The sequence below is a fragment of the Amblyomma maculatum genome, chromosome 4, assembly GCF_055883805.1.
Source record: "Amblyomma maculatum isolate TAMU_Amacu chromosome 4, ASM5588380v1, whole genome shotgun sequence".
NCBI lineage: Eukaryota > Metazoa > Arthropoda > Arachnida > Ixodida > Ixodidae > Amblyomma > Amblyomma maculatum.
The window spans coordinates 97,860,373-97,885,926 of NC_139347.1; the positions used below are offsets into that span (position 1 = coordinate 97,860,373).

The 25,554-nt window shown below is 46.5% G+C and overlaps 2 protein-coding genes across 2 annotated transcripts in view; one reads left to right on the forward strand and one right to left on the reverse strand.

The window, feature by feature from the left end:
- The window catches only part of LOC146191755 (uncharacterized), a 76,337-nt gene that overhangs the window by 27,001 nt on the left and 23,782 nt on the right, over positions 1 to 25,554 (reverse strand). The window contains exons 11-18 of the mRNA XM_084602265.1: positions 25,268 to 25,453; positions 23,795 to 23,952; positions 20,635 to 20,879; positions 18,530 to 19,282; positions 15,452 to 15,664; positions 13,431 to 13,584; positions 12,877 to 12,991; positions 12,693 to 12,782 (exon numbers count right to left, since the gene is read on the reverse strand). Of these exons, the coding sequence (XP_084458391.1) occupies positions 12,693 to 12,782; positions 12,877 to 12,991; positions 13,431 to 13,584; positions 15,452 to 15,664; positions 18,530 to 19,282; positions 20,635 to 20,879; positions 23,795 to 23,952; positions 25,268 to 25,453 (1,914 nt within the window). The remainder of the gene's footprint in view (positions 1 to 12,692; positions 12,783 to 12,876; positions 12,992 to 13,430; positions 13,585 to 15,451; positions 15,665 to 18,529; positions 19,283 to 20,634; positions 20,880 to 23,794; positions 23,953 to 25,267; positions 25,454 to 25,554) is intronic.
- On the forward strand, positions 1,562 to 9,914 carry LOC146191756 (nipped-B-like protein A). Its single transcript, XM_084602262.1, has 3 exons — positions 1,562 to 1,728; positions 2,418 to 2,606; positions 3,015 to 9,914. The coding sequence occupies exon 3, from the start codon at positions 3,059 to 3,061 to the stop codon at positions 9,110 to 9,112; it is 6,054 nt and encodes a 2,017-aa protein (XP_084458388.1). The 5' UTR covers positions 1,562 to 1,728; positions 2,418 to 2,606; positions 3,015 to 3,058; the 3' UTR covers positions 9,113 to 9,914.

Genomic DNA, 25,554 nt, shown 5'->3' on the forward strand with positions numbered 1-25,554 from the left:
CGTGTGCGTTTCGTCCACTTTTTGTATCGTTGAGTAGCCGCGATCATTTTTACACCACGCAATGCGCAATAATCGAAGCTAATTGATACTTATATAGACATCGAGCGCTTGGCCTGAGCGCTTGGCCTGAGCGCACGAACAGATTCAAGAGCACTGTAGATGAGCTCTGAAAAAAAGCCACGAACAGACAGTGGAGCGGCAAATTCAAATTATGCGCCGTCTGCATCATCTGCAACAATGCATAAAACGCACACTGTGCGAAAAACGATTTGACCTCGTTGCGTTAAAATATCAACTAATGTTCTAAAGCTATAAAATTTGTCGACAGATGCCGCCACTACTCTTTTGCGAGCGAAGTTACATTCAAATAAAAGGCAAAAACGGCACCCTGAGTAGCGAACGAGCCAACGGCTCAACCAGTAAACCTATTTATTTATGCATTGTGTTTTGTGCTGTGATTGCGAATGACGCAACGCACCTGCGTATTTCTATGAATAAAAAGAACTTTATTATAAGCTTATCTCTATTCAGCATGGATGGATGTTGTGGCCTTCCTCTTTGTAACCAACCAGCGTCGCCATCTTCTGGGCTTAAAGAAAACAGTGTAACATCTTGTCTTCCCGGCAGATGGCGACGCTTATCCATTTAGTGGCAGGTGTTCGTCCTCCTCCCCCTCCCACTCCTCATTGGAGTCGAGATCACGACTCACGAGGAGTCAGTCAGCTGCTTACAGCCACTTAAACCGCGCGACTGTGCTACAGTGCTCTAGAGCACCATAACACCATAACCGTGCCTCGCGGATAGATGCACGTCGTCCTCGTTACGTAGTATGAACTTGGTTCTGCTTCATTCAGACATCGAAGCACTGCGACGTTGCACGTGTACTGAGCAAAATGAGAGCTTCGCGAAGTTACGGCCAGCGGCTAGAAAACGCAAAATGCCAAACAATTATTTGCAACACAGTAAACGCGTTGAGACTCGAGAGTAGTGTTGTTCCAGTGCCCTCCCAAAGTGTGTAAAATTACATCAGACAGAACAAAACGCTAAACGTTTATACACAGGATGAAAAATTGAATTAGAGATCACGGCACAGGCACAGAATACGTTTATTAAGCTGCATTTCGCATCGATCAGTCGATCGCTAACTACGGCGCTCGCTCCACATACCACGCGCAGTGGCATATCAACAACGAGACGTGAACTTTGCAGAAGGTGCGCTTTTGCGTAGCATAACGAATGCGCCGGCACTTGTGGCACACACTAGCTCTTCGTACATGTATATTTTTTCTTTCTTTCCACCAACAGCAGGGCTGAACAGCAACAGCAGACTCGTACTCGTAGCAGCTAGCTCACACACTACTAAGCAGACAATCAACAAAAATATAACGGGTTTCTGCCTACTCTCGAAGCGGCATCATGTGCAAAAATGTCGAGACAACTAAACTGTTCGCTCATCGCAGAGGCACTATGCGTGAAATTTGTTTTTTAAAAAATTGTACCCCGTGAACGTACGACTTTGACTGTTTGCTTCTTTTTTTTTAGTGTGCTGAATTCCTGGGTTGAGAATGTCTTCCTGTTTTGCAGTAATGGCGGACAATGATCCGTTTTGAGAGTGCATTCGAAAAAGAAAATCACAGACGTCTTGTAAAGGGTTACGATGCTACATTTGGAGAACGCGTAGACAGGAAAAATAATTACGCGATGGCTAATTCAACCGCCATGGCAAAGGTAAGCCGATCACTATGTTGTCTCGATCATATGACATGAAATGGAGGTTATCCACTTCTGCTTTGGCTGGCAACCACTTTAGGCCTAGGAAGCACGTAAACATTTATGCCGCCGAGTATTTCGTGGTTTTTCCGGAGCTCCGTGCTCGTAGAGAAGCCGTTTCGCGTTTGAAGTGCTTTCGCGGTGACAGCGTTACACTGGGACTGGTGGTAGCACGTCTGCTGTGGCAGCTTTGACCGCCGATGTCTACCTGTGTCTAAGCCTAATACGGTGCTATGTATACGGAAACATCGGATAGATGGTTCGTTGCCTATAGTAAAACTGTGTACTTTATGTCTGCGTGTGTCATAATCTTCCCATTTAATTACGTACTAATGTCTCGCCGCGACTCGAAAGCGGTCGGTTTAGGCTTGGTCTACTTGCGCTTGGCTGCTTGTAACCGGAGCAACGATGACGGACGGATGCACGGAGCAAGCGTCAGTTTGGCTATCTGATACCGTTTTACTTAGCGTGTCGTCACTTCGTGTTAGTATGACCACGCACAGCTAACGAAGGACCCGCGTCATTCACTCATTTTCCCAAGTGACACGTTTGTTTTGTTGATGGCGTGAAAATAACCCCGAGAGTGAAGAATGTTTGCCGAGTGCTCTACCGTGCTCAGCTTGCCCTTTGGCGACTGGTCCATGCAGGCAGTACTCACGTATTCCTGACTGGGACGCCAATGTTTACGGCCTCGAGCACGTGCGAGTCACCTGGAACCGCTGCAGCGAGTTCTTGCTTGCCCTGTACTTGTTCAAGGCGGGAATGTTGCTGAACATCGTCGCAGTTGGATACTCGATATAAATGGTGCGCTGTGCAACGACGGGTCATCTTTTTCGGTGAGTTTTCTCGGCGCATCGCTGGGGCTTAACGTTTAATTTATGCCTCACCCTTTTTGTGACCAACATGGTGGGTAGTGTCGGCTTTAATCGACGAAGGATTTGCTGTAGCTGAACCAAAACTTCAGTTCAACGTCACTTTTATGTTGACGTTGTACTCCAGGCAAGTAACGTCGCTGTTTTATTAATGCTGTCATGCGTGGTGAATGGCCGACTATAGTAGCCAGTGTGGCTGCATGCTTTAGTTTCCGGAACCGTGTGCCCGTGCAGATTTTAGTGGGGACAAAGGTGTTCCTGTTGTGCCTACAAGTGAAGTCAGGAGCGGCAGAAATATTCTGCAGTAAGAGAACAGCATTATTTCAACCTTACATTTTTCCTAGCGAGCTGAGTTACATTTTATTCGTGCAGGAGGCCAAAGGCCCGGGGCCAAGCCTGAGCCCCGGCCCAGCGGCATGATGAATGGCGAGGGCCCCAGCGTGCCCATCACAACGCTCGCGGGCATCCAGAGCATCACTGAGCTGTTGCTGGAGCTGCCTTTGCCCTCTGCGCTGCCTGGAGCGGGTCCAGCTCGCTCTCTGTTACCGGCTGCCCAAGCAGAGGAAGCCCGACGGGTGCTGGCTAGTGATGCCCGCCTCCTGCCTCCCGTGGTGGATGCCCTGGCCCAAGTCAACACAGACCATGTGGAGCTCAAAGATGGTGGAGACGGTGCTTTGCCCCCTCAAGGCTGCTCGCCCCTGCTCCAGCTGCTGGTGGCACGGGGACTGTTCAAGGGGCCACCTCCCTGGCAGCAGCAGCAGCAGCAGGGCTACAGCCCTGCACAACTGTGCTCGCCTGCAGAGGGCTTGGATGGGAGCCCGGGCTTTTTCCCGCCCACACCTTTCACACCACATCCGCCGCTGCACGACCACTCAGTGGCTGGCATCCTGGATGGGACACCCTTCTCGCCCCAAGTGCCCAAGCAACTGCCCAACCAGAACTTCTACTCCAACGGAAACTGTGTGACTCCGTGCGAGAAGCGGACAGAGTCGCCCGTTGTGCATGTCAGTCCTGCACAGCCGCTGCCACAGCAGCAGCAGCAGTGCCCAGTTCAACCGGTTGTGCCGTGTGCTGTGCTTGCGCCCTGTGGTGGTGTTGGTGGTGGTGGTGTGGGAGTGCAAAATGCTGTGCCGCCATCGCCCGTGTGCCCGACTGTGGAACGTGCAAACAGTGTTCCTGTTGTGAGTCCACCGGTACGAGAGGTGTCTAAGGAGCCACCAAAAGAATGTGTGGTTAATAATGTGGACAGTAGACCCAAAGCCACTCGTAAATCTGCACAACCTTCCCCAACCAAGCAGAGTGTACAGGAAGCCCCAACTCCAAAGACTGCACAGGCATCAAACAAAAACAAGGTTGTGAGAAACTCTGTGCGTGAAAACAGCCGAATACTGTCTTCATCTGACGATGACGACGGTCCTCATGTAGTGGCACGTAAGCGACCAGCGCGTAAGCAGCGGGAGAGTGTTGATGGGAAGACAACAAAAGGAAACGATCGACGCAATTGCCACCGGCCATCGCCTACAAAGGAGAGGTCAAGCATGGACATGTATGCCAGCTCTCTGAGTGAGCGAGTGAAAAACAGGCGCAGAACCCACCAAAAGGCCAAATATGCAGAATCGCCAGTACATTCACATCACAGTGAGAGTGAACACTCTGCATTTGAGCCCGACGAAGAGCCAAGCAGAGTTGCTCCTGCACCACAGCCAGTTAAAGAAAGGCCAAAGCTAAAGCCGAAGAAAATGAAGAAGGAGCCTGTCCCCACACCATTGTCTGCAGAGGAATTAATGGAGAGCAATACGTATCAGCGCTTCTCGCGCACTGTGGAGGCCATCTTTGACTCGATGGAAGACCTCGACCTGACGCAAGAGTTGGACGACGAGGTCGGGTGCCCTCCAGAAGCGCTGGTGACAGCCTCGCTCTTGCGGCAGCTGTGCAACGAAGCAGCCAAGCTGAAAATCTTGCAAGCCACCAACCAAGTGCCACCTGAGCGACTTGTCCGATTGTTATCCATATTGGAGCGCAATGTAGTGGATGGTGCCAAGCTTTGCCCTGTGGACCAAGATGATCAAGAGGATGAGGAAGGTCGTCTGTATGCCGAGCTAACCATGGAGCGCATCACACGCTCAGCAGATGCCTCTCTGACCGCCCTGTACATAATGACTTCAGCCAACATGCCTAAGCGGGTCTTCCTGGAGGATCTGATTGAGCGTATTGTGATCTTTGCCAAATTTCAGATCCAAAACACCATCTACCCAGTGTTTGACCCAGTCTACAAAGTGGACACCCGTACGAAGGAAGGCTGCAACGCAAGGCAGAAACGAGCCCATGCAACCCACAGGGTGAAGGAACGGGCTGTGCTCCAACTTTACAATCGCCTGCACGAGTTAGTGGGGCTGCTGGCAGAACTCTTGGGCCTGCAGACATTGACAGACACTTTAATTCTGCAAGTGTCCACCTTAGGTGTAGGGCCGTTTTTTGTTGAAGGCGTCAGCGAGCTGCAGCTGCATGCCCTGCGTCTGGTGACTACCATCTTTGCTCATTATGAAAAGCATCGGCAGCTAATTTTGGAGGATATCCTGGCCTCTATTGCTCGCCTGCCTACCAGCAAACGGAGCTTGCGCAACTATCGCCTCAACTCTGAAGAGCACATCCAGATGCTGACGGCCTTGGTTCTCCAGTTGATCCACAGTGTTGTTAAGCTTCCCGAAGGGACCCCCGCACCAAAGGATGCCAGTGAAGGCAAGGAGAAGACGCCCGCGGTGGACACAGATGTACTGATTGTCACATCCTATGATGCAGCTGTGCACACTGCGGCAAACTTCCTGTCAGTGTTTCTGCGCAAGTGCGGTACAAAAAATGAAGACATGGACTACAGGCCAGTGTTTGAGAACTTTGTCCAGGACTTGCTAAGCACAGTGAACAAGCCCGAGTGGCCTGCTTCGGAGCTGATCTTGAGCCTTCTTGGGCGGCTGCTTGTGCAGAACTTCAGCAACAAGTCCCTCGACATGTCTCTCCGAGTGGCCTCTCTCGATTACCTTGGTGTTGTGGCTGCTCGACTGCGTAAAGATGCTGTCAGCAGCCAGATCAAGAAGGAGACAGTGAAGGACATTCTCCGCCAGATTGAGGAGGACGAGGAAGATGACCTGCCCCTGACCAGTCTCTCCAAGGGTGCCCGCCCCATGGATGAAACCCAGCTGTTACAGAGGGCCCTGCTTCACTACCTGGATGCCAACCTTGACAGTGACCCTTCACTGCAGTTCTCGCGGCGCTTCTATGTGGCACAGTGGTACAGGGACGCTATGGCCGAGGCCAAAGCAGACAAGAGCCACGGTGACGAGGAGACCACCAAGACACCCAGCAAGTCCAACAGCCGTACAAGCAAAAGCAAGGCCAGCCGTCGCAACTGTGAACCCGAGGATGTCGAGGACGAAGACGAAAAAAAGCCTGCTGCACCAAGTGAGGAGCAGCAAGCCAAGCTTGCGGCTCTGGTAGAGGAGCGCAAGAAATTTCTCTTGCATTTGGCAAAGCCTCAGGATTCTGGTAGCAGCTTCAAATCTGAGCAAGGCACATTAGACTATGCCACTGCGGAACTCATTTCACGTTTCTTGGCTTCCCGGCGACCTTTTTCACAAAGCTTTGACGTCTACCTCACCCAGATTCTACGGGTGCTGAGCGAGTCTGCAGTGGCTGTGCGTACCAAGGCCATGAAATGTCTGACACTTGTTGTTGAGGCAGACCCATCCATTTTGGGCCGGCCAGACATGCGGCAAGGTGTGCATGGACGTCTCCTGGATCATTCCACAAGTGTCCGCGAGGCAGCTGTAGATTTAGTGGGAAAATTCATCCTGGTGCGGCCGGAACTGACTCACAAATACTATGACATGCTAACAGAGCGCATCTTAGACACGGGTGTCAGTGTTCGGAAACGAGTCATCAAAATCCTCAAGGATGTGTGCCTTGAACAGCCAGAGTTTGAGAAAATCCCAGAAATATGTGTCAAGATCATTGGGCGTGTGAATGACGAGGAGGGCATCAAAAAGCTGGTTGGTGAGGTGTTCCAGAGCATGTGGTTTACGCCCCAGAGCAGCGAAGAACGACTTTTGCAAAAAGTGCGCCACATCACCCACGTTGTGGCTGCCTGTCGAGAGATGGGCCTCAACTGGTTTGAGCAGTTGCTGGGCGGTCTTCTGAAAGATCGAGAAGATGGCCAGCGCAGAGGCGTGCTCGAGTCCTGTCGGCAGATTGTGGACTGTCTAGTGGAACGGCTGCTGCGGCTGGAAGAAGGCGATGCCTCTTCACAACATTTGGTGGCTTGCTTGGGCACCCTGTACCTATTCAGCCGCATCCGACCCCAGCTGCTGGTACGTCACGCACACACCATCCAGCCGTACCTGAGCATGCGTGCATCGAGTCCACAGGAGTATCAGGTGCTGCAGCATGTCACTCGCTGTCTCGAACTAGTTGTGCCCCTCATGGAGCACCCGAGTGAATCATTTCTGGCACAAATTGAAGAAGATCTTGCCAAGCAGCTCATACGCAACGCAATGGTTCTCCTTCAGTCTAGTGTGAGCTGTCTTAGTGCTGTGGTAAATCGTGTGACACACAACTACCCCCTAGTGCGCGACATGTTTCAAAAGTTTTTCATGTTGCTATGCTTGATGCGACGTGAACATCAGGCAGGCCGCTCAAACAATCGCCAGAGTCTGCAGCGATGCCTCTACACCCTGGGGCTGCTGTGTCAGCACTTTGACTTTGAACACCTGGAGCCTGCCCCTGATGCTGCTGCAGAGCCTGCTGAAGATGCTGACCAGCCCCTGAAGCAGCGTGTCTTTGCAGCCATGTTGCACTTCACCGAGCATGAAGATGAGGACATAAGGCAGAGGGCGCTCACAGGCCTAGGCTTCATGCTTGTTCGTCAGTATGACTTGATGCTGGGTCCCGAGGTGAAGGAACTGTACAAGCACCTACTAAGCAGCCCCCTAGCATCTCCTGTAGCTCGGGTGCAAGTGCTCAAGAACCTGACTGCCTACCTTTTGGAAGAGGAGGCCAAGATGATCCGCCGTGATGCAGAATGGAGCAAGCTGTCGAAAGGGGAAAATCTCAAAGAGATGGGCGATGTGTCCTCTGGAATGGCCAGCACAGTGGTGCAGGTCTACCTCAAGGATATCTTGGCAGCAGCTGCCCACCCAACACTAGCTGTGCGTCGTGCTGCACTCCAGGTGTTGCAGTTGGTGCTGGGGCAGGGCCTTGTGCATCCAGTCCAGATGGTCCCACACCTGGCTTGCCTGGGCACCGATGACGACAAGCTGCTACGCACCAAGGCAGACCAATTGCTGCAGGACTTGGAGAAAAAGTACCCGGGCTTTGTCCAAATGAAGGCCCATGCTGGCATGCGCCTCTCATTTGAGATGCACCGATCCGCCCAGCAGCCGGGCTCTCTCGTACGTGGCTACCGCTCGGAAGAGGCACCAGTGAGCCGCAACGGTTTCCTCTACTCTGTGCTCAGAGCAACCAGGCAGAGTCGGCGCGCCTTCCTGCTGTCTCTGCTCAAGCTCTTTGACGAACAGGCACGGGTGCCCCTCGCGGAGCTGCTGTATGTGGCCGACAACATAGTGTACTTTCCGTATCAAGTGCAAGATGAGCCACTGTTTGTCATGCATCACATCGACGTCCTGTTGTCGGTGGCAGGTTCCAACCTGCTACAGAGTTTTCGTGAGGCACTGCTGTCTCGTGACGGGGTGGCTCGGACAGAAGATGACGACGAGGAAGACGATGATGATGACCTGGATGCTCTGGTAGCAAGGCTGCCACCAGACTTAACTCCCCTTCAGGAGAGCATGCAGGCTGCACAGGGCTGCATCTTGCTTCTGTTTGTCAAGCAGACACTCAAGGATACTTATGGTTTCACAGACAGCCGCATTCAGCAGTATTCGCCCAACGAGGCCGCCAAAACGTATGAGAAGGCCCTCAACCGGCGCTCGGGGGTTCGGTTCAATCCAGAGCCGACGCTGCAGTTCTTGGCAACCGAAGATGAGGAGCAGCCGACTGGAGAGGAGCTCTGCCGCCGCTACCTCGACTTTAAGCAACTGATGCTGACTATTGATCCAGATGAAGACGACGATGACCAGGATGGGGGACAGCCCCGGCCTCCCACGGCTCCCGCGACGGCCACCGCGGCCCCAGCCACAGACGACGGTGCTGCTCCCAACACTACTGCTCCGAGCACAACTGCTGCTCCCGCGGCACCCCCCACGACAGCGCTGCCGACAGTTGCCGTGGCCACCCCGGTGCCACGGCAGCGGTTGTCAACGCCTGCCCATCGTGGGCGGCCCCCGGGTCGGACTTCCAAAGGTGCTGCTGCAGTGAGTGACAAGGCAAAGAAAAAACCTCGCAAAAAGCGAAAGCGGGTCATCTGCTCTGATGGGTCGAGTGACAATGAGGACAGTGACCCGTCGTTCTGTGGTGATTGACTGGTATACGTTTTTTGTAAAATGGGGCCTTGTACAGCTTTACGGGACGGGTCGTGGAGTCTATTTTGTAGGGTGCAAAACAGTGGCAGAGGCAGGAGACTAAACAAAAAGACTGCTCTTGTCATCCTCTCCGGTGCATTGTTTATTCTCCGCGGGACCATCACCACGCGCCGCGATCTCTTCTCATCTGCGCCCTTGCCTCGGGTGGTGTCTGCAGCAGTCGGCTCTTGCTCTCCTAACTTATTTATTGTAGACAGTCATTTCAAATTCTCTTTCATGTGGCGTCTGGCTGTTGAGCCCTCACAGGCCAAGTTGCTTGCACACTGTCACCTCCTGATCTGTACATTGGCCACTCATCCTTCACTGTCATCTACAAAGACGTCCCTGTACATAAGACTCTTGTGTCTCCCTCGCTTCCCTGATTTGCATACCTCTTCTTTTGTAGAGCACAAAGAGCTGGTCTAATATTAATGTTTGCAAACAGAATATCATGTACAGGTTACGCAGGCGATGAAAACATCCATCTCTTCATTGAGCTCATTCCTTGTTTTACATTCACTTCAGTATTGAAAAGCTGCCCGAACTTTTGCTGCCGCCCCCTCGAAACAGGTTTGTTCTATAAAGATGTGTATATTACTGCCTCCACTGTGGCATCGGCCACGGTCATTTGGAGTTTTAGGGCAACTGAAACTACAGCTTTCCTTTGCTTTCCGCAGTTAAAATGTTGAGACTTATTTATGATTTCTTTTCTATGTATATGACTTAACGTCTACCATTAAAAAGGCACTATTTGACATACACACTTGTGCATAGTGTTTTCTGGACGGAGAAACGTGTTGGTACAAAATTAGCCAAAAGTTTACGCATTTCGGGACACCTAGCTGCTGTTGGAAACCTTGAATTTGTTGCATTGTAAAGGCCTTGTTACCCAGAAAATGCGGTGTTGGCATTGCAAGCAAAAAATCACGGGCACGGCACTGGCAGCCGACATGGCCGAGCACCGATAGTTTGTGGAACTCAGCGAGACCACATAATACCAGGAAGTTGGGAGAAGCTGCCAACTTGGGTTGCTGATTTGAGGTGGGAAGGTGCAATAAGAATCAACATTCCAGAGCTTTTGGATGCAGAGACAGGCACGCTGCTCCTAGGCAGGTACATTCATATGGTTTGGTTAAAGCAGGTCTTTATATGTCAGGTGGTTGCCTACACTATCACATTACACCCTTGAAGGCACATCTTAAGTGTCCCCTATAATTTTTTGGTTGTTGAAATGCATTTAAGAAAGGAAACCGAATACTGTAGTTGAAATGTTTTAAGCTAGAATGGAAATTTTGACCTGAAAGCTGACATTATGTGCTTCTGCAGGTACTTTTGCAAATAACAAATTGTTTTGGCAATATCAATGTCACATGCTCATAATCTGAGACAGAGACCCTCTGGGAAAGAAAACAGTGGATGCAGGCTCCAACCTCACGTGTAGCTTTACTTGTCCAAGACCAGGCCCTCTCGCATGCACAACACGATTATCCAGAACAGTGACATTGTCCACTGTGATATTGGCAAAAGTGACGTTTTATTTACTCTAATTACTTGCAGTCTTTGTCAACTTAGGTAATTTACTTGTTGCAGATGGGGTTCTTATGAATGAGGCAGGGTCAAGTGGAGATTGTCGTAGAAACTTTTGACATTGGTGCATTAGTTCAGTCAGGCAGCAGGATAGGCTAGGATAACTAGCATGCAAAGGTAGGTTGCCTGACCCACTCTGCAAGCCGCATTTAAAGAGGGTAGAGACGCCAAATATTTCTTTGTATATTTCTGCTTTGGAATTATGCGCCAGACATTAGCAAACTTTACCACTGCGTGAAGTTTGCCTAAGCTCAGTAAAACATAAGTGAATGTCTCTTGCTGCACAGTTTTGGTTTCACAGGTTGCCGAACGATGATTGCGACGTCACAAGTGAGTATGACGTTGCATGACTGACTTTGTACTCGTGACTTCATTCAGCAACCTGAAACCAGGACTGAAGAATACAGAAAATTCAATTACAATTGAGTGCTGGCGAATTCAATGTGGTCATCCATGTTTACTAATGTTAAACGCACAATCCCAAAGCAAAGTTACTCCAAGAAACATTTTGTGTCGCCACCCCTTTAACCTTTGTGTCATGAGTAAGCAACAGGCATAAGTAAAATCCAGTTTACCACCACCATTGTTGCACCTTTTGAAGGTATGCTCGTTTAGACGTGCGTTGACCAGCAAGGATCACCTTGCCTGTACTTATGTTGTCTTGACTTGCCCACAAAGGCATTTCACATGCGACAGAAAAGTAGGCATACGCCCTATTTACGTGGTGCCATATCAGAGTTCTGTTACAGCAACAGTGCGTTCCGGACCATTCATAGGCAAAGGCAGCTTTGTGTCTGCCTGCTGCAGCTACAAGCAACAAAATGAGAACACCAATGTGGGACCCAAAGCATTGGCAGAAACAGAACACTGTATTTTGCCAGCAGGTGAATCTTGAAGTATGAAAAGCTTGATTTTTCCTTTGTCCATTTTCAATTTCTTCACGAGACCCGGATCAAAGGTAAGAGCACGTCCAGCACGTGTTTAAGGCAAGTTCTGTTGTGTGGCGCCGTGCTTGCCAAGCAACCTACGCCTGAAGTTTTGCTGTCGTCTCTTCTGCTTTGCCTGTTGCTTCTCAGAACGAGGCATGGTGAATGTGATGCACTGCAACAGTTTGAAAACCCTGAAAACCCTGCACAACTGGCTGTATGGTGATGCACATTACAGTGAGAGAAAAGAAAGAAAAATTCTTTAAAGCTAAGTAATGATAACTTATCTCTGACCACCTGCAAGCAATATCAGAATGAAAGGTAATGTTTACAGCCCTGCTAATCATGCAGCAGTGCAAACTTATTAAAAGGACATTCTAGAGGATTTTCACTCACCATAATATTTGCAGAAATTAGAAACAGGACAGATCAAATAAACTTACGCCTAGCCTGGGGCCAACTAACATCAAATAATTTGTTTTTTAAATCTACGTTGCTTTCTCATGATAGTTGTGTAAAATCATGAAATCACAAAGCTGTAAACAGTCTGTGGCGTAGGCAGCAGGCAGAGGCAATAAGGTGTGTGATATAACAGATGCATAGGTTCTATTAGACTGATAGTGTAAGCATTAAGGTGGTTTTGCCAGCGAAATGGCAGTGTTTTATCGCTACGAGACAAGAAAGAGGGTTAAGCTGTGCAAGAAACTGTGAATTGTAGTAAGAAAAAAAAAGTGTACACCTGCTACAAGTGACTAGTTCAGCTTTAAGAGCTGCAAAGGTCAAACACTACACAAAGTTGCTACCAAGCGCCCTAACTTCATTTTTTGACAATTTAAAAGAAAAACTCATGCCTAAACCGATAGTTTTTAGCTCACTATTATGTGATCACAAAGGAAGATCCATGAGAGCATGCTCTTACTAGTATACCTTTAAAAGCTGTACTTTCTTCAGAACTCTACAAGATAACGCCATATAAAGGATTACGTCGCCTGACGAGAGAGAGAGGCTATTGTTTCAATAATGCTCACTTGCTCATCCAGATAGTTTATGAGGCTTTTAGATGAGATCCTGATATTGGCTTCCCGCAGAATTAGACGGAGCTTTCGGAAGTCAATGGGCTGAAATAGGCAAGAACGCAACCACAAATGCATGTGTCATAATTGCCAAAGCAAAAGGTGCGGCTGAAGCTGTGGTTGTGCAGAATGGGCTCACCTCATACATTAAGATGCTTTCTGACAGCTCTGTATTTCTCTCAAAGAAGTGCCTGAGCTTTTCAATGATATTACAGTCGCTATCATCACCAGATGTCCCATCTTCATCAGTGCTGCTAAAGAATTTGAAAAATGAGAACCAAACGGAAGCACATTGACTTTTTGTTTCTTTTAGCATAAAAATTAGCCAATGCTACAATAAATGTACAAAATGCTCAGGCTAGAAGTAACGACAACCTGTGCATGGATTGATGCAAAAACAGAGACACTACCCATGCTTTCTATGCATTTGGCATTGGAATGTTGTTGGCTAAAATTGCTACTGCTGTGCTTCTCCTGTGTAGGAAAGATGATTTTTTTTTTTTTTTTCAGTCACTGAAACATCAAAATAAATATCTGGGGCATAGAGCATCACAAGTGATGTAAACAAACATATTTTATTATTAATATCCCTACAGAGAGGTTCTTGTAACAATCAGCATGCTTATATTAATGCCTATGCTCAGCACAAGCATGCTTGCTGCGCGCAATTTCAGACCTCTGTATAGCGGTTACCTTGATGACACACTGTAGTGGTACTGTTCTTCACTAGTGGGAAACTGCTCAGATTGACTGCTCCGAGCTAACTGTTCATTTCTATAGTCTCTAGCGTCAATGGCATTTGCTCCGGTCCTCTGAAGCGCAGGCCTTTGAGGTGTTTCAGGAACCACTGAAATAGATACCAGAACACCTCAATCAGATTTCCTGAGAAAAACTTCAGCAAATGGCTCTCAACACATATAAGTGATGCGGGAAAATGAAGAGCGAGATCATTTTTGTTCTTGTTAATGCATGTGATGACATATAAGTGATGCGGGAAAATGAAGAGCGAGATCATTTTTGTTCTTGTTAATGCATGTGATGCCATGTTGAGATAATTTTTTTATTTTAAAAACAACGATGACCTGCCACAGCCAATTACGTCTTCTATTCATTCTTTATTAACCCCTTCACCGTTTTGTTATATCAACGAATTTTTTAACAAAACTGCTTATTTTTTTAATTCCTGATTTCGGTTATTATTGCAATAAAAAGCATGCATTCGATCTTTAAAAAATTTTTCAAGCAAACACGAAGTCAAATTAGCATTCTGAACTTTATTATTTCTCACAATACGGAAGAACTGCTCAGCACAAAGTCATCACTGTCGTCCTCGCTCCCTGAAACAATGTACACTTCAGTGTCTGAATCACCATCGTTCGAAGAAGATGACGACGAAGAAAAGCGTCGTTTCCGAGAAGACGGGCCAGTAATGCACGCGTCGCCTCTGCCGGATGCCATTTTTAAAACCCATGTTGCCATACGAAAAAGACGTTTATGTGGTAGAAAAACACTAAATTATCAGGTCAGTGCTGCCATCTGTCGAGCAAAATGCCATCTAAGCCACTAACGAGCATTGCTCGTCCGAAACGCTGAAGGGAAGAACCTATTCAGCGAGGACGAGCTATAGTCGTCCAAAACGGTTTGGGGACGGCTTGGCGCTCGTCCGAAACGGTTAAGGGGTTAATTTAGCAACCAGTGTACAAAGAAAGGCATCCCCTAGCTGCACTAATGTAGAGCTATCAATGTTTTCTTTTTTTTTTTTGTTTGTGTGAAATCGTAGGGGCATCAACAAGGAAGTAGCACGGCCATCTCATTGGCTGGATGTTCTGCTGACGTGGCACAGTCCCTGTTGCTCGTCTGCTTGCAGCACAGGCACATCAAAAAGCAAACACGCTAAATATGCAACTACACACTCAGGAGCAACTGAAACACCTTCCGTGCCAAGTTTGTTTGAGAAACATTTTGCGAGCAAGCAACATCTCAGTATGTTTGTGCTGGCAGCGGACAACCAGTGGACACTGTGTCACAAAGCCAAACAGACAATTCCGCAACTCGAAAGTCCTGGTGCACAACACTGCCACCTGGTCACTGCTTCCGCAATATTACACAAAAAAAAAGAGAAAGAGAGCTGTACTCCAGTGGCCTTTTTCTGCCCTGCTGTGACATTGCAGCATTTTGAAATCACTCAATCCACAGTTCTGAACTTCTTTCCCCTATGCATCTGTTTAGGTTTTTATCCAGGTTCACAGAAACTGCCTTACAATAACATTAACCTCAATTGAGTGCCAAATGGCACTGCAACCAAAGCCAACAGGATTCGTTGCATGTCACGATTGGTAACTGATCATTTGCAAACACACTGTCTAAAACGATGAAGAATGTGCAGCTCAATGACGCCCAAAAGGCCTAGCAATGGCAACACTGGGTGCATCAGCATGCCTCCATGACTTGTGTCATACTGGTAAAGCCGGGGGGACAGGGCAGATTCCAGAGGCAAAGAAGGAACGGCGGCTTCTGTAAAAGCTGGCCTATGGCCTCTCATTTATCAGAAGAGAACAGTCCACACAGAGTAGTGATGAACGACAATGAGCTCTGGCACATTAAGCAGCACATTCAAAGACCTACAGCCACGGTTACACTACAGTTGTCTAGGAGAGTAGAGTAGGCAAGTAACATGCCTCAGCTTTAAAATGCAAGCAAGGTATAATACGCACGGGGATGAGTCTCATCATAGATATGGTGGAGGACATTGACAGCCTTGTTCCGGGGCAACTTGCGTACACCAAATCGCTGAAGCTGGCTCTGCAGCTCTGGAGTATGCATGGCAGCATAGTCGGGCAGAGGGGTTACTTGAGCTGCCGACATGCGAGAAGGTGTTCCATGATATCGAGCAAGGGATACAGGTGTATGATCCATGCCGCCAGGAGCTACTCCGCCAAGTTCCAAGTGCGCGTTCCAGAAAGCACCAGAAGAGACAGAACAAAAGAAGTGTCAGAAGTGCTCACCACAGGCATAACATACCTTTCTGCGTATCAAATACTGAGCATGAATTGCATAAAACACAGGAGAATTATTTCAATGACCACAAATTCTACTTTTCGCCACTTCGCCAAACTCACGCCAAGGCTTGCCCCTAGGCCACAAGAGTTGCTCTAATGTTGATTTTTTGCTTCCATGTCTACCTATCCAATATGCATGTAAAGAGGAACACACAAACACATGGCACCTCAAGAAGTGCCTTAATTCAATTAATAATTTGCAGTTCAGTGAAGTAATCTGCTGTAAGCAGTTACAGTGTGGCTAGTCCCGATATAAAGTGGGTGAAAAAATGTGATGGTTGAGTAGTGGATGAATTGAAGTGCTTAGAGAGTTCCTGAAAAGCACTCGAAGGAATCCCAAGTTTCCATGGAACCTACTAGGAGAACCCCCTGATCAGTATGTACTTGTCCAGTCATGGGCACTAAGGTGCACGTAAAACCAATACCCAAACATTAAAGCACATCTCAGTGAAGAAAACTGAAACCGACTTCAAATTCATACATTCCAGATGGACTGAATTCTACAGCATCTTCGTATGGAAGTTCACTGCACATATGGCAGAAAACGCTTAAGCTACGTCTTTAAGAGCGGAACGTGACAGCGTTCTTCCCCTCCTTTCGTCCATGCTACAAACGCCGGTGTGTGAGCGCCAGTCAGCGAACACTGGTGGTTTACGAACGCCCGTCTACGAACTACGCCAAGAGAAAAATGTCAGCCATTAGAGATGCAGGAAGACAGCTGGAAAATAGCTTAACAAAAAAGCAATGAACAGCGTAACCGCGCCTATAGCAGCACAAAGCAAACTTCTCTCATTCATTACACCCACCTTGACTTTCTACTGCCTCCTGCAATTCTAGCTGGCAACTTAAATTCCTTTAACCTATAGCATATATGTATGCCAAAACTTTAGTAATTTGGGAAAATTAATATGTTCTATTTATAAGATGTTTATTTCACTCCAGGATTCAGAGCCATCCATTTACTGCCAGAAGTACTTTTCTCAACAGTGGCTTTCGAGTCATCTCACAACGTAGGATACTAGGCAAATGCGCTACCTATTATATGTGACAAAGCTCCAAATTTTTGACACCTACTTTCAAATAACATTTCTCATCAATCATCACTAATGACGGTTTCCTTATATCAGCATGTAAAAACTGTGCTGTTCTTAAAGAACTGCAGTGTAGTAATGGAGTCAAACCTGAACATGGCGTCCAAAGAAGAGTGGCGGATCTTTCTTAATGCACGCAGTGCACAGGACTGAATGCATAGAATGCAATGCTTGTACAGGAAAGTACAGAGACTCTTGAGCCTAGCCTATGGTGTTCAAGTTTTTACGCAACAATATTTCAGAATTTTGGCTGCGATGGCCGTTTTTTGATGGAAGCGAAACGTAAGGCACCTCTCACTGTGCATATTAATAAACCTCCGGTGATTGAAATTTCCGAAGCCCTCCACTACGCTGTCTATTATACTCTGAGTGTAATTGTTACTTCAAACTCTTCAAACCAACCAGCCAACTTTTTAGTTACTGCGAAAGAGTAGTGGCCTACATGAAGCAGGATGCTATGCACATACAGGTTAAGCTTCATTGGCAGTGTGGAAAGTATTGAATTTTTCTAGTATTGATCTGCTGTGTGCACGAATATTTGTATAATTAGCTCATTTAATAAGTGCTGGTCAAGTTATCTTCGATAAATCTACCAGTCTTTTTTTATTACGTCTTTGTTTCTGCAATGTGAGGACCAGCAATGAAAAACTACTGGAACCTGATCATTTTTCTTGACCATTTTCATTCTCAAATGGACAATAAAGGCAGAGTCATGCTGCAGGAACACAACAGTGGCCAACAAAACAAGTCTGCCAGCGAGCCACCAGCGAGCTGCCAAACCAACTTGCTCCCCAGCAGTTTACCACACTGTATGAATGGAAGATAACATGACCATGTACTTAAGTGCTGCCTTGGAATTACAGCTTCCGGAAAAAAAAAGAGAGACAAGTAGCATTCGTCAACGCTGTTTGGCTTTTCCAGCCGAGTGAATTTCCGGGCACTAACACAGCGGCTAAAGCATGCACACTACAGGGATTGGCTGCTTTTGCGCCCTTCGTGCTTGTGAACACAGTTTTCAAAATGTTTCTTTTTATCAAGCCAGGAAGAGTCGCCTGAGGCATGCGCGTGCATGCAGGTGGCAGGCTGCCATCAACACTACCAGCTAGTGGTTGTGGCTCTCTTGGAGCCTCCAATCCACATGCTATTTTTGTTTACAAATTAGTGTGCACCCCAGATGAGTGTGACTTTCCAAAAGAGCCCTTTCATTTCGAACACAGTTGCTAACATGCATTTCCAGACGAAAAAGACGTGTCTCCAATGAGGTTGTGCTAATGTGGTATCACAGGGTTGCCAATACTACGCTACCACAATGCTGACGTATGGAGCAAGCCAACTCTTTCCACAATGGACTTGGCCCTTGGTCAACACAAAAAGCAAACACTTCCAATAACACTGTAAATTACCTGCAAATTCCTAAAAAAATGGACAACAATTTTCAGCAAAAATGTGCAAATCACCTTGTAAAACCAGAGGAAAATGTGACGACATACAGCTTTGTTAAGTAACCCCAACAATGTAACCAAACATACATTCCATAGTGCAGTGACCAGTGCTATCCAACAAGACACGAACCTCCCCCCACCCCCCGCAGTTAAACAAAAAATAAAAAAAAAAAAAAAAAACTGCAAGAGACTTGGCTCACCCTCCTGCTCCTCAAAAAAAATGGAGTCAAGCATCTCCTGCGGGACTTCGTCCACATTTGGTGCCTTGACACCAGTGAAGGCTTGGCCAGGGGCAGGTGAAAAACGCTGGTCCTGCCGCTTAGAAACTGAGGATGCAGGCTCGGGTGTCATTTGGCATTGCCCTCCACCATCGTCAAAACCATCCCAGACGCAGTCCCATACGTCGTCCGCATCCTTGGACCTCTCCTCGCTGTCTTGCGAATCATCGTGCAACATAGCCTCATCTTCTCTTGTGTTGCATGGTGCCTCGTGTCGCAGAGAGGGCAGTCTCTCCCGGGTTTTTACATCCTCCTCCTCCTCTACGTCATCACAGCTGCTTCCATTGCTAACAGGAGAGCCGTTGGACTCTCCAAAGAGCTCCTCAGAACTGCTGTTGTCTTCATCATGTGTTGAGCCCGTACCACTTTCCAGGTGGTCGTCTGTCTCCCCGCTCTCGCTTTTGCGGAAGGCAGGGTGCCGGCTGCTTTCACCTGCGTTGTTGATCCAAGGGCACTCCTCTTCAGGCTGAATGCTCACAGGATGGGGTGTTCCAGAACGTTGACGACCCTGCTGCAAGGTTCCCACACTTCCACTGGTGTTACTCTGTTCCATCTGTTCCACAATCGACACAGGTTGGGTGGTAGTGTATTCCGCATTTGCCTGGGATGATGGTGGTGCATCTTGGACAAGGTTTTTGCTGCTGCATCTACTCACATTCCTGCTGATTTCAGCACCTAAGAAAAAAAAAAGGAAGCTTGCGTTCAAATCAAAGCCATACAAAATCTACTATATAGTCCTTCAGAGTTGAATGTGAAACAAAGAACAACATGAGAAGAACGTCAACATAGGACGGATGGACACACACACATACACACATATAATATACACTGTAAAACCTCGTTGATACGTTTTTAAAAAGTTAGGGAACAAATTCTATTGTCTGAGAAAACGTATTACCTGAATTGCCTGATTTTGAAAAAAATTAACTGTTGAATGAGGTACAACAACATTAGAACTCCAACTTTCACTGCATAAAAGTGTAGATAAGCATTTATAGACATCAAGTATGAACAACTCCATTTTTAGCTCTGGCAGAATTCAGTCTGCATTTGCGTTGTCTTAAGCGTGGAAGAGATTTAATAAAAAAATCCAGTTAGTAGAAGGCAATGACCAGCCGGGATCGCTTCCTTGGTTGCTTACAGATGCTTCTCCCCCTTACATCAGTGACACGTGGAGAAGCCATCGCGACGGCTTACAATCACAGTGCTTTTGCTTTTGCTGCGTACCCCAGACCCAGCCCTCTCGTATGCAAGCGAATAGCTGTAGTTCTCAAATGGTTTACCCATACGCCCCTAAGGCACTGCAAAGAAGCCATTGCGTTTCTTCTCATGAATTCATGTTTCTGTGGGTACGGGCACCTCGTATGTTGGCTCGTTGGCTTTCTTTGATGCTTTGCCTCTTTGTACCTAGGCAATGCAGAAAAGCAACCATAGCGGAAGCGCCGCTAAAATGCTAGCACATTCGCGCTCATACCTAGTTAACAGGTCGGAAGCCCTATTAGCACTTCTTCCACTTGAAGAGATCCTTACAAACGTTATAAAATTAGCCAACCCATTGTGTACTAGTTTTACCTGTAGCACCATGTGACTGATCGGACCTTGCCATCTCCTCCTAAGCATGGATGTAAGCAAGGTTTGTGAGATTTGGCACAGGGTTCACAGAGCTTGAAGATGACTTTTCTAATAATAATAGGTTAAATACTATGCTATAATTAATACATCCATTATACCCAAGGCTAGTCGATCAAAACTCAAGAGTATTTCTCCTTTATCACTATATGTTTTCTATACTCAATGTCGGTAACAAAAAAGGTTTTTATAATGAGAGATAGGGTTGCCAACCTTCTTCCCTCAAACAGGGTCCAACTGAATAAACTGAAAAATTATGTTTTACCTCTGCGCTGAGATTTTTCCAGAGAGCAGCACAAAGCAAAAATAGAATACCACCTCAGAAAAGAAGCTGTGTTTTGAAACAGAAGAACTACAGCACATGCTATGCAAGTGAACAACAGCATTGAGAGCCTCACCTTCAGTCTTCGTTGAAGGTTGGCTTGAAAAGAAATCATAAACTTCTTCTAATGACTCAATGTTATCAGCATCATCGTCAACAGGTTGCTCTCGACGAACGGCATCCTTGTTGTCATCCTCCCAAAATGACGACAAGATTTCATCTAGACTAGTATCAACTTCACCATCATCTGCGCCGGTTTCTTTGCTTTCATTTCTGAAGTAACGCTCCTTCAGCTCTTCGCACAGCTCTTCCATGTCATATCTAAATGAAAAGAGAAAAACATACTGATTGTGCGGCAAGACCGGCCACTGCACACTGGCACAAATGCGCTTTTAAAGCAGACACAAAAAAAGATAGGCAGAAAAGTAAAGGTGTGCGAATATTGCAAATCTAAAATATGAACAGAATATATACGTTATTCGATTTGTATTCGTATTCGGAAAACTGATATTAAGAATTTCTGAATGTTCCGAAAATTACCGAATATACTGAACATATTTAAATTCAGAGCAGTTTCATTGCAATGCTTGACTGCATCAACTGTATAGTGAAGAATCCTCAAAATGTGACGGGCCTTTTTGTGAAGAGGGACCTTCCCTTGTAAGAAGAGGGCCTCTCTGACAGTATGCGCAAAGCAAAGCACTCGATAACACCAGGGCAAACTGTTGTTCTCAATTCGGTTAAAACTGGGGCAAAACATTGTTCTCACTTCGGCTTCATCCCAAACGCAGACGACCATCGTGCAGGTGTTCACCAGATAAGATTACTGTGATTCAAACAGTTTTTGGTAGCTTTTTTCAAGGCCTATTCATTAATTCAAGCTTTTGATTAACTCAGACAAATCTTTCTGGTCCCTTGAAGAAAAATTAGCGAGTTTACTGCATTCAGCAGCAAACTGACAGCTCCAACCAGTTTCATGCAGCTCCTTCCTGCACAAAAAAAAAAAACCGTATACAGAATCCTCTATAATATATACACAAGATTTCTTAGCAGGATATACACTTCTGTGCATTATAGATTTTTCTTTTTTTTTGCTTTTCAAGTACATTGCATGAATTCTTACATAAACAAGACAAACAATCTTTGCCATTCTTTAGGTTGATAAACTTGGCCTCATGGCAAACAGTGTGGTGGTACCATCTGATAATAAATTTTTGAAGCAGTTTTGTGGGATGCAGCAAAAGTGATTGCATTTCGTCTAACTGTCCCAAATGCTTACTGTTTCTCATAAGGGCGAACTTAATAAGTTATTATAGAGTTGCACTAGCAGCAAGAAGCAAGGTGCTCATGTACTGCGTGATGTCAATTGCATCTTAAACAGCTCCAGGTGGTCGAAATTTCCGGAGTCCTTCACTAGGGTGTCCATCATAGCCAGAGTTGCCTTGGGATGTTAAATTCTACAAACTAAACCAAACCATCACGTAGGTGGTGCATTTCTATATTGTACTCATTCATGTTGCTTGTCTTAGTGGGTATTTTTGTTCAGCACATGCTTTTGATTCCAGAGCCAGGGCCCTTGCATTGCATGCCATACCTTTGTCTTATTTGGTTTGCTTTATGGAGTTTAATGTCTGAAAGCAACTCGCACCATGAGGGATGTAATAGTGGAGGACTCTGGATATTTTCGCTCACCTGGGGTTTTTAAATGTGCACCGAAATAGCACGGTACACTAGCTCCTTGGTTTTAAACTCCATTGAAAAGGGGCTGCCGCAGCCAGGGTCAAACCCGCATTTTTAGGTTCAGCAGCAAACCACTGAGCCACTATGGTGGTGCATATCTCATCTTTGTGCATGAGCAAATCCAGAACTGTATAAAAAAATATACATATAATATATGTATATATAAAAATATATGTATATATGAAGGAATATGCGTAGCCAACCTGGCCATAGTCCCTATGGTATGTGCCGTCTACAAGAATATGATTTGTCCAGTAAAATGGAATTTATAGTTACAAGTGGTTAATGTAGAATTTAGAATAAATCATGCATGGAACATTATTAAAAGAAAGGTTGGAGATTCGTCCTGTTATTGGCACCAAAGGGTCCGTTTTTAGTCATGTGTGTTTTCTTTCTTTATTTTTCTGCATTCATATGAAGTGAATCTTCATGTGACTGTTTTTTCTTTTCTGAATGAGTGTGGGAACGTTAAAATTTTCCAACATAAATCGGATATGGGAAAAAATGCCTTCAAATTTCAAATAGAATATCGAATATGTGATAAATGAAAAGAAAGAAATGGAAAGTTAATGATGGCTTTGGAAAGCGCACGAATGATGCTGAGAACATATGCCCTGTTGCACTCAGAATGCTGCTGCATGCAATAGCCTCACAAAAGTTGAATGTGCAGCACTCAAAAACACCAATAATTGGTTCACAGGCAAGGGAAGGTCCAGTATCTGTCACATTTGTTCTATGGACACCTGAACCGCGGGAGGAAGGTGGGAGTGAAAGTGGGAGGAGAGAAAGGGGTGCCATAGTGGAGGTCTCCGGGGTAATTTTGACAACCACTGACATCGCACAGCACACAGACGCCTCTTCGTTTCGCCCCCATCAACGTAGCTGCCAGAGGTTCTTGTATCTCAACAAATATTGTCATGCTGCTTTCCTATTCAGCAACACTACTTACAAATACAGTGCTGCAAGTGAAAGCAACGTGCCAATTGTGCCCAGGGAAAAACCCCTTTTACCAAGTGCAGTTGCCAGATATTTTGAGTGGTGTCACAGTGGTCATTTGATTTTCTACAGTTTTCTGGCTAATCAAAACTTCCCTCTCAATAAAAACAAATTGCTTGTAATCTCAAAACATTATTCTCTCAATGTAGCTGGACATTATTTCCCTTAATGTCATTTTAAAGGCCACTTGGTGTACCCACATAGACAACAAGCAAAGCTCGTCAACCATACCATAGTCTAATATATAAACAGTGCTGGATGGCAGGCTGTTGAAGAAATTTACACATTCTGTCAACATTCCCCAATATAAATGTACCTGTATAAAAGAATACCCTGATGCAACACCACAAAAATTGTTTTCTAGTGAAAACAAAGTGCAGTGATGATATGTGTCATTGGCTCCCTTTGTGGGCCCAGCTAGTGAAAGAATGGTGAAAAGTAGGGTTTTTCGTATCATGAGTGCGCTTAAACGTAAATAGAAAATGAAAAGACGTCAGAACCTGAAAGCCATGCCCCTAAGCTCGAGATGAAGACGTCGGTCATCACAGTCCAAGTCAAGTGCACCCGAATACACATAGTGGAGAAAGGCCAGGACGCATGCCTTGGACTTTGACGTCCAGTCCAGCAATGGTACTCTGTCTCCCTGACGAGACACCTCCTGCAACGAGGAAGCATCATCAGCCACAGCTGCCCACCTTTACAGGATGAAACAACACCTGACAAGACCATACAACTTTTACTAGCATCAATCAAAACAGGTCTCAATGCTTGTCGAAAATAAGTTCTAACAACACAGCAACAAAATCTCCCTGAGCACTCAGCTGCTAGAAACAAAAAATCATTTATAAAAAGGGGTGTGTGTATGCAATACTAAAACCGGGAGAGCTATTTTGGCGTTAAGGAGTGGCATAAAGGGACAGAGACAGAAGACAACTTAAGTTGGGCATTGTGCATCACTCAAGACTCTGATGGCACCTTGAATAAAACTACTAAGCAAACTCCATCATTCTACACATCAAAGGAAATGGATCATGCCAGCTGCCAATGTCGTTTGGCACAGCGCAAAAAGATCTGTCTAAACAGGGTCTTCATATTGGATGGTGCAAGACGCAAGATGAACAGGAAGAAGACAACAAAGACGAGCGCTATACCTTCCAATATGAACTATTACTAACTTGCCCAACTGTCCATCCTTTTAGTGCATAGCACTACTAGCCGCAATCACGGATTTCGCCGATGTCTGTCCGAAGCCGCTCACTCTCTCTTCGTAAACTTGAAGTAGAGAAAGAAAAGGTGGCGACGTGTGCGTTGCGCGGCTCAGTATTGAGGAGGCGGAGCGGGCGCACAACTGCAGCACAAGCCACTTTCTCTCTCTCTTTTTCTCTCTCTGTCCATCCGTCTCTGCTTGAGCAAGTGGTGACACCCGCATCACGCATCTTAAGACTGAGGGGGCGGAGCAGCCGCATAGATGCACCCAGCGAGAGAGTAAGACAGTGAGCGAGGGGCGTAAAGCCCCATAGGGGCGTGTCAGTTGCGGACGTGGTGGCCGTCACTAGCCAGCGTTGCACAAGCAAGTGTTACTGCGGAGTGAGCAGTCGTGTGCCGCTCACGCGTCCTCAACTTCAGCATCTCCCACCTCGCATCAGTCACTCCTCAGCCTTTACGGACAGCAGACGTGCACGCACGGTGCTCCCTGGACCTCGGCTTTGAGCCGCTCGCCGCGTCGTCAAGCAGCTTGTGCTTACCTACGAGCCTAAGCAGTGCTACAAACCTACTTTGCATTTTTTAAAAAGGGTATGCTTCAAATAATTAAAGTTCTATTTTCAACTAATTAACTAATTAGTCTCAATTAATTAAAGTCAAGTGTTCTTTTGAATGAAGCAGAGAGCACTGGACCATCAGCACGAATGCGCAAGTAGGCAGCACTTTTGTCGAGAGCTAGATGCAAACACAATGCTCCTAAAGGCTCTAACCTTTTCAACAGCAGGGCACCGTGTGAGTAAGACCACTCGATGTGCTGGGATCACACAACCATCTTCTGCAATTATTCTAATGTCAGAGAACTTCCTGCAGCCAACTAGACTGTCCATATTCTGCAGCACTTTCCTCGCAGCAGGTGCCACAGACGATCCCTCCTTTGACGCTGCCTCATCATTATCCTGCTCAAATTAGGAAAGAATTAGCACCACGTATACATACACTGTGCTTCAACACGAACTGAAGTAAAAAATGGAAAGCAAATTGCTTATGTCTAGAGAGT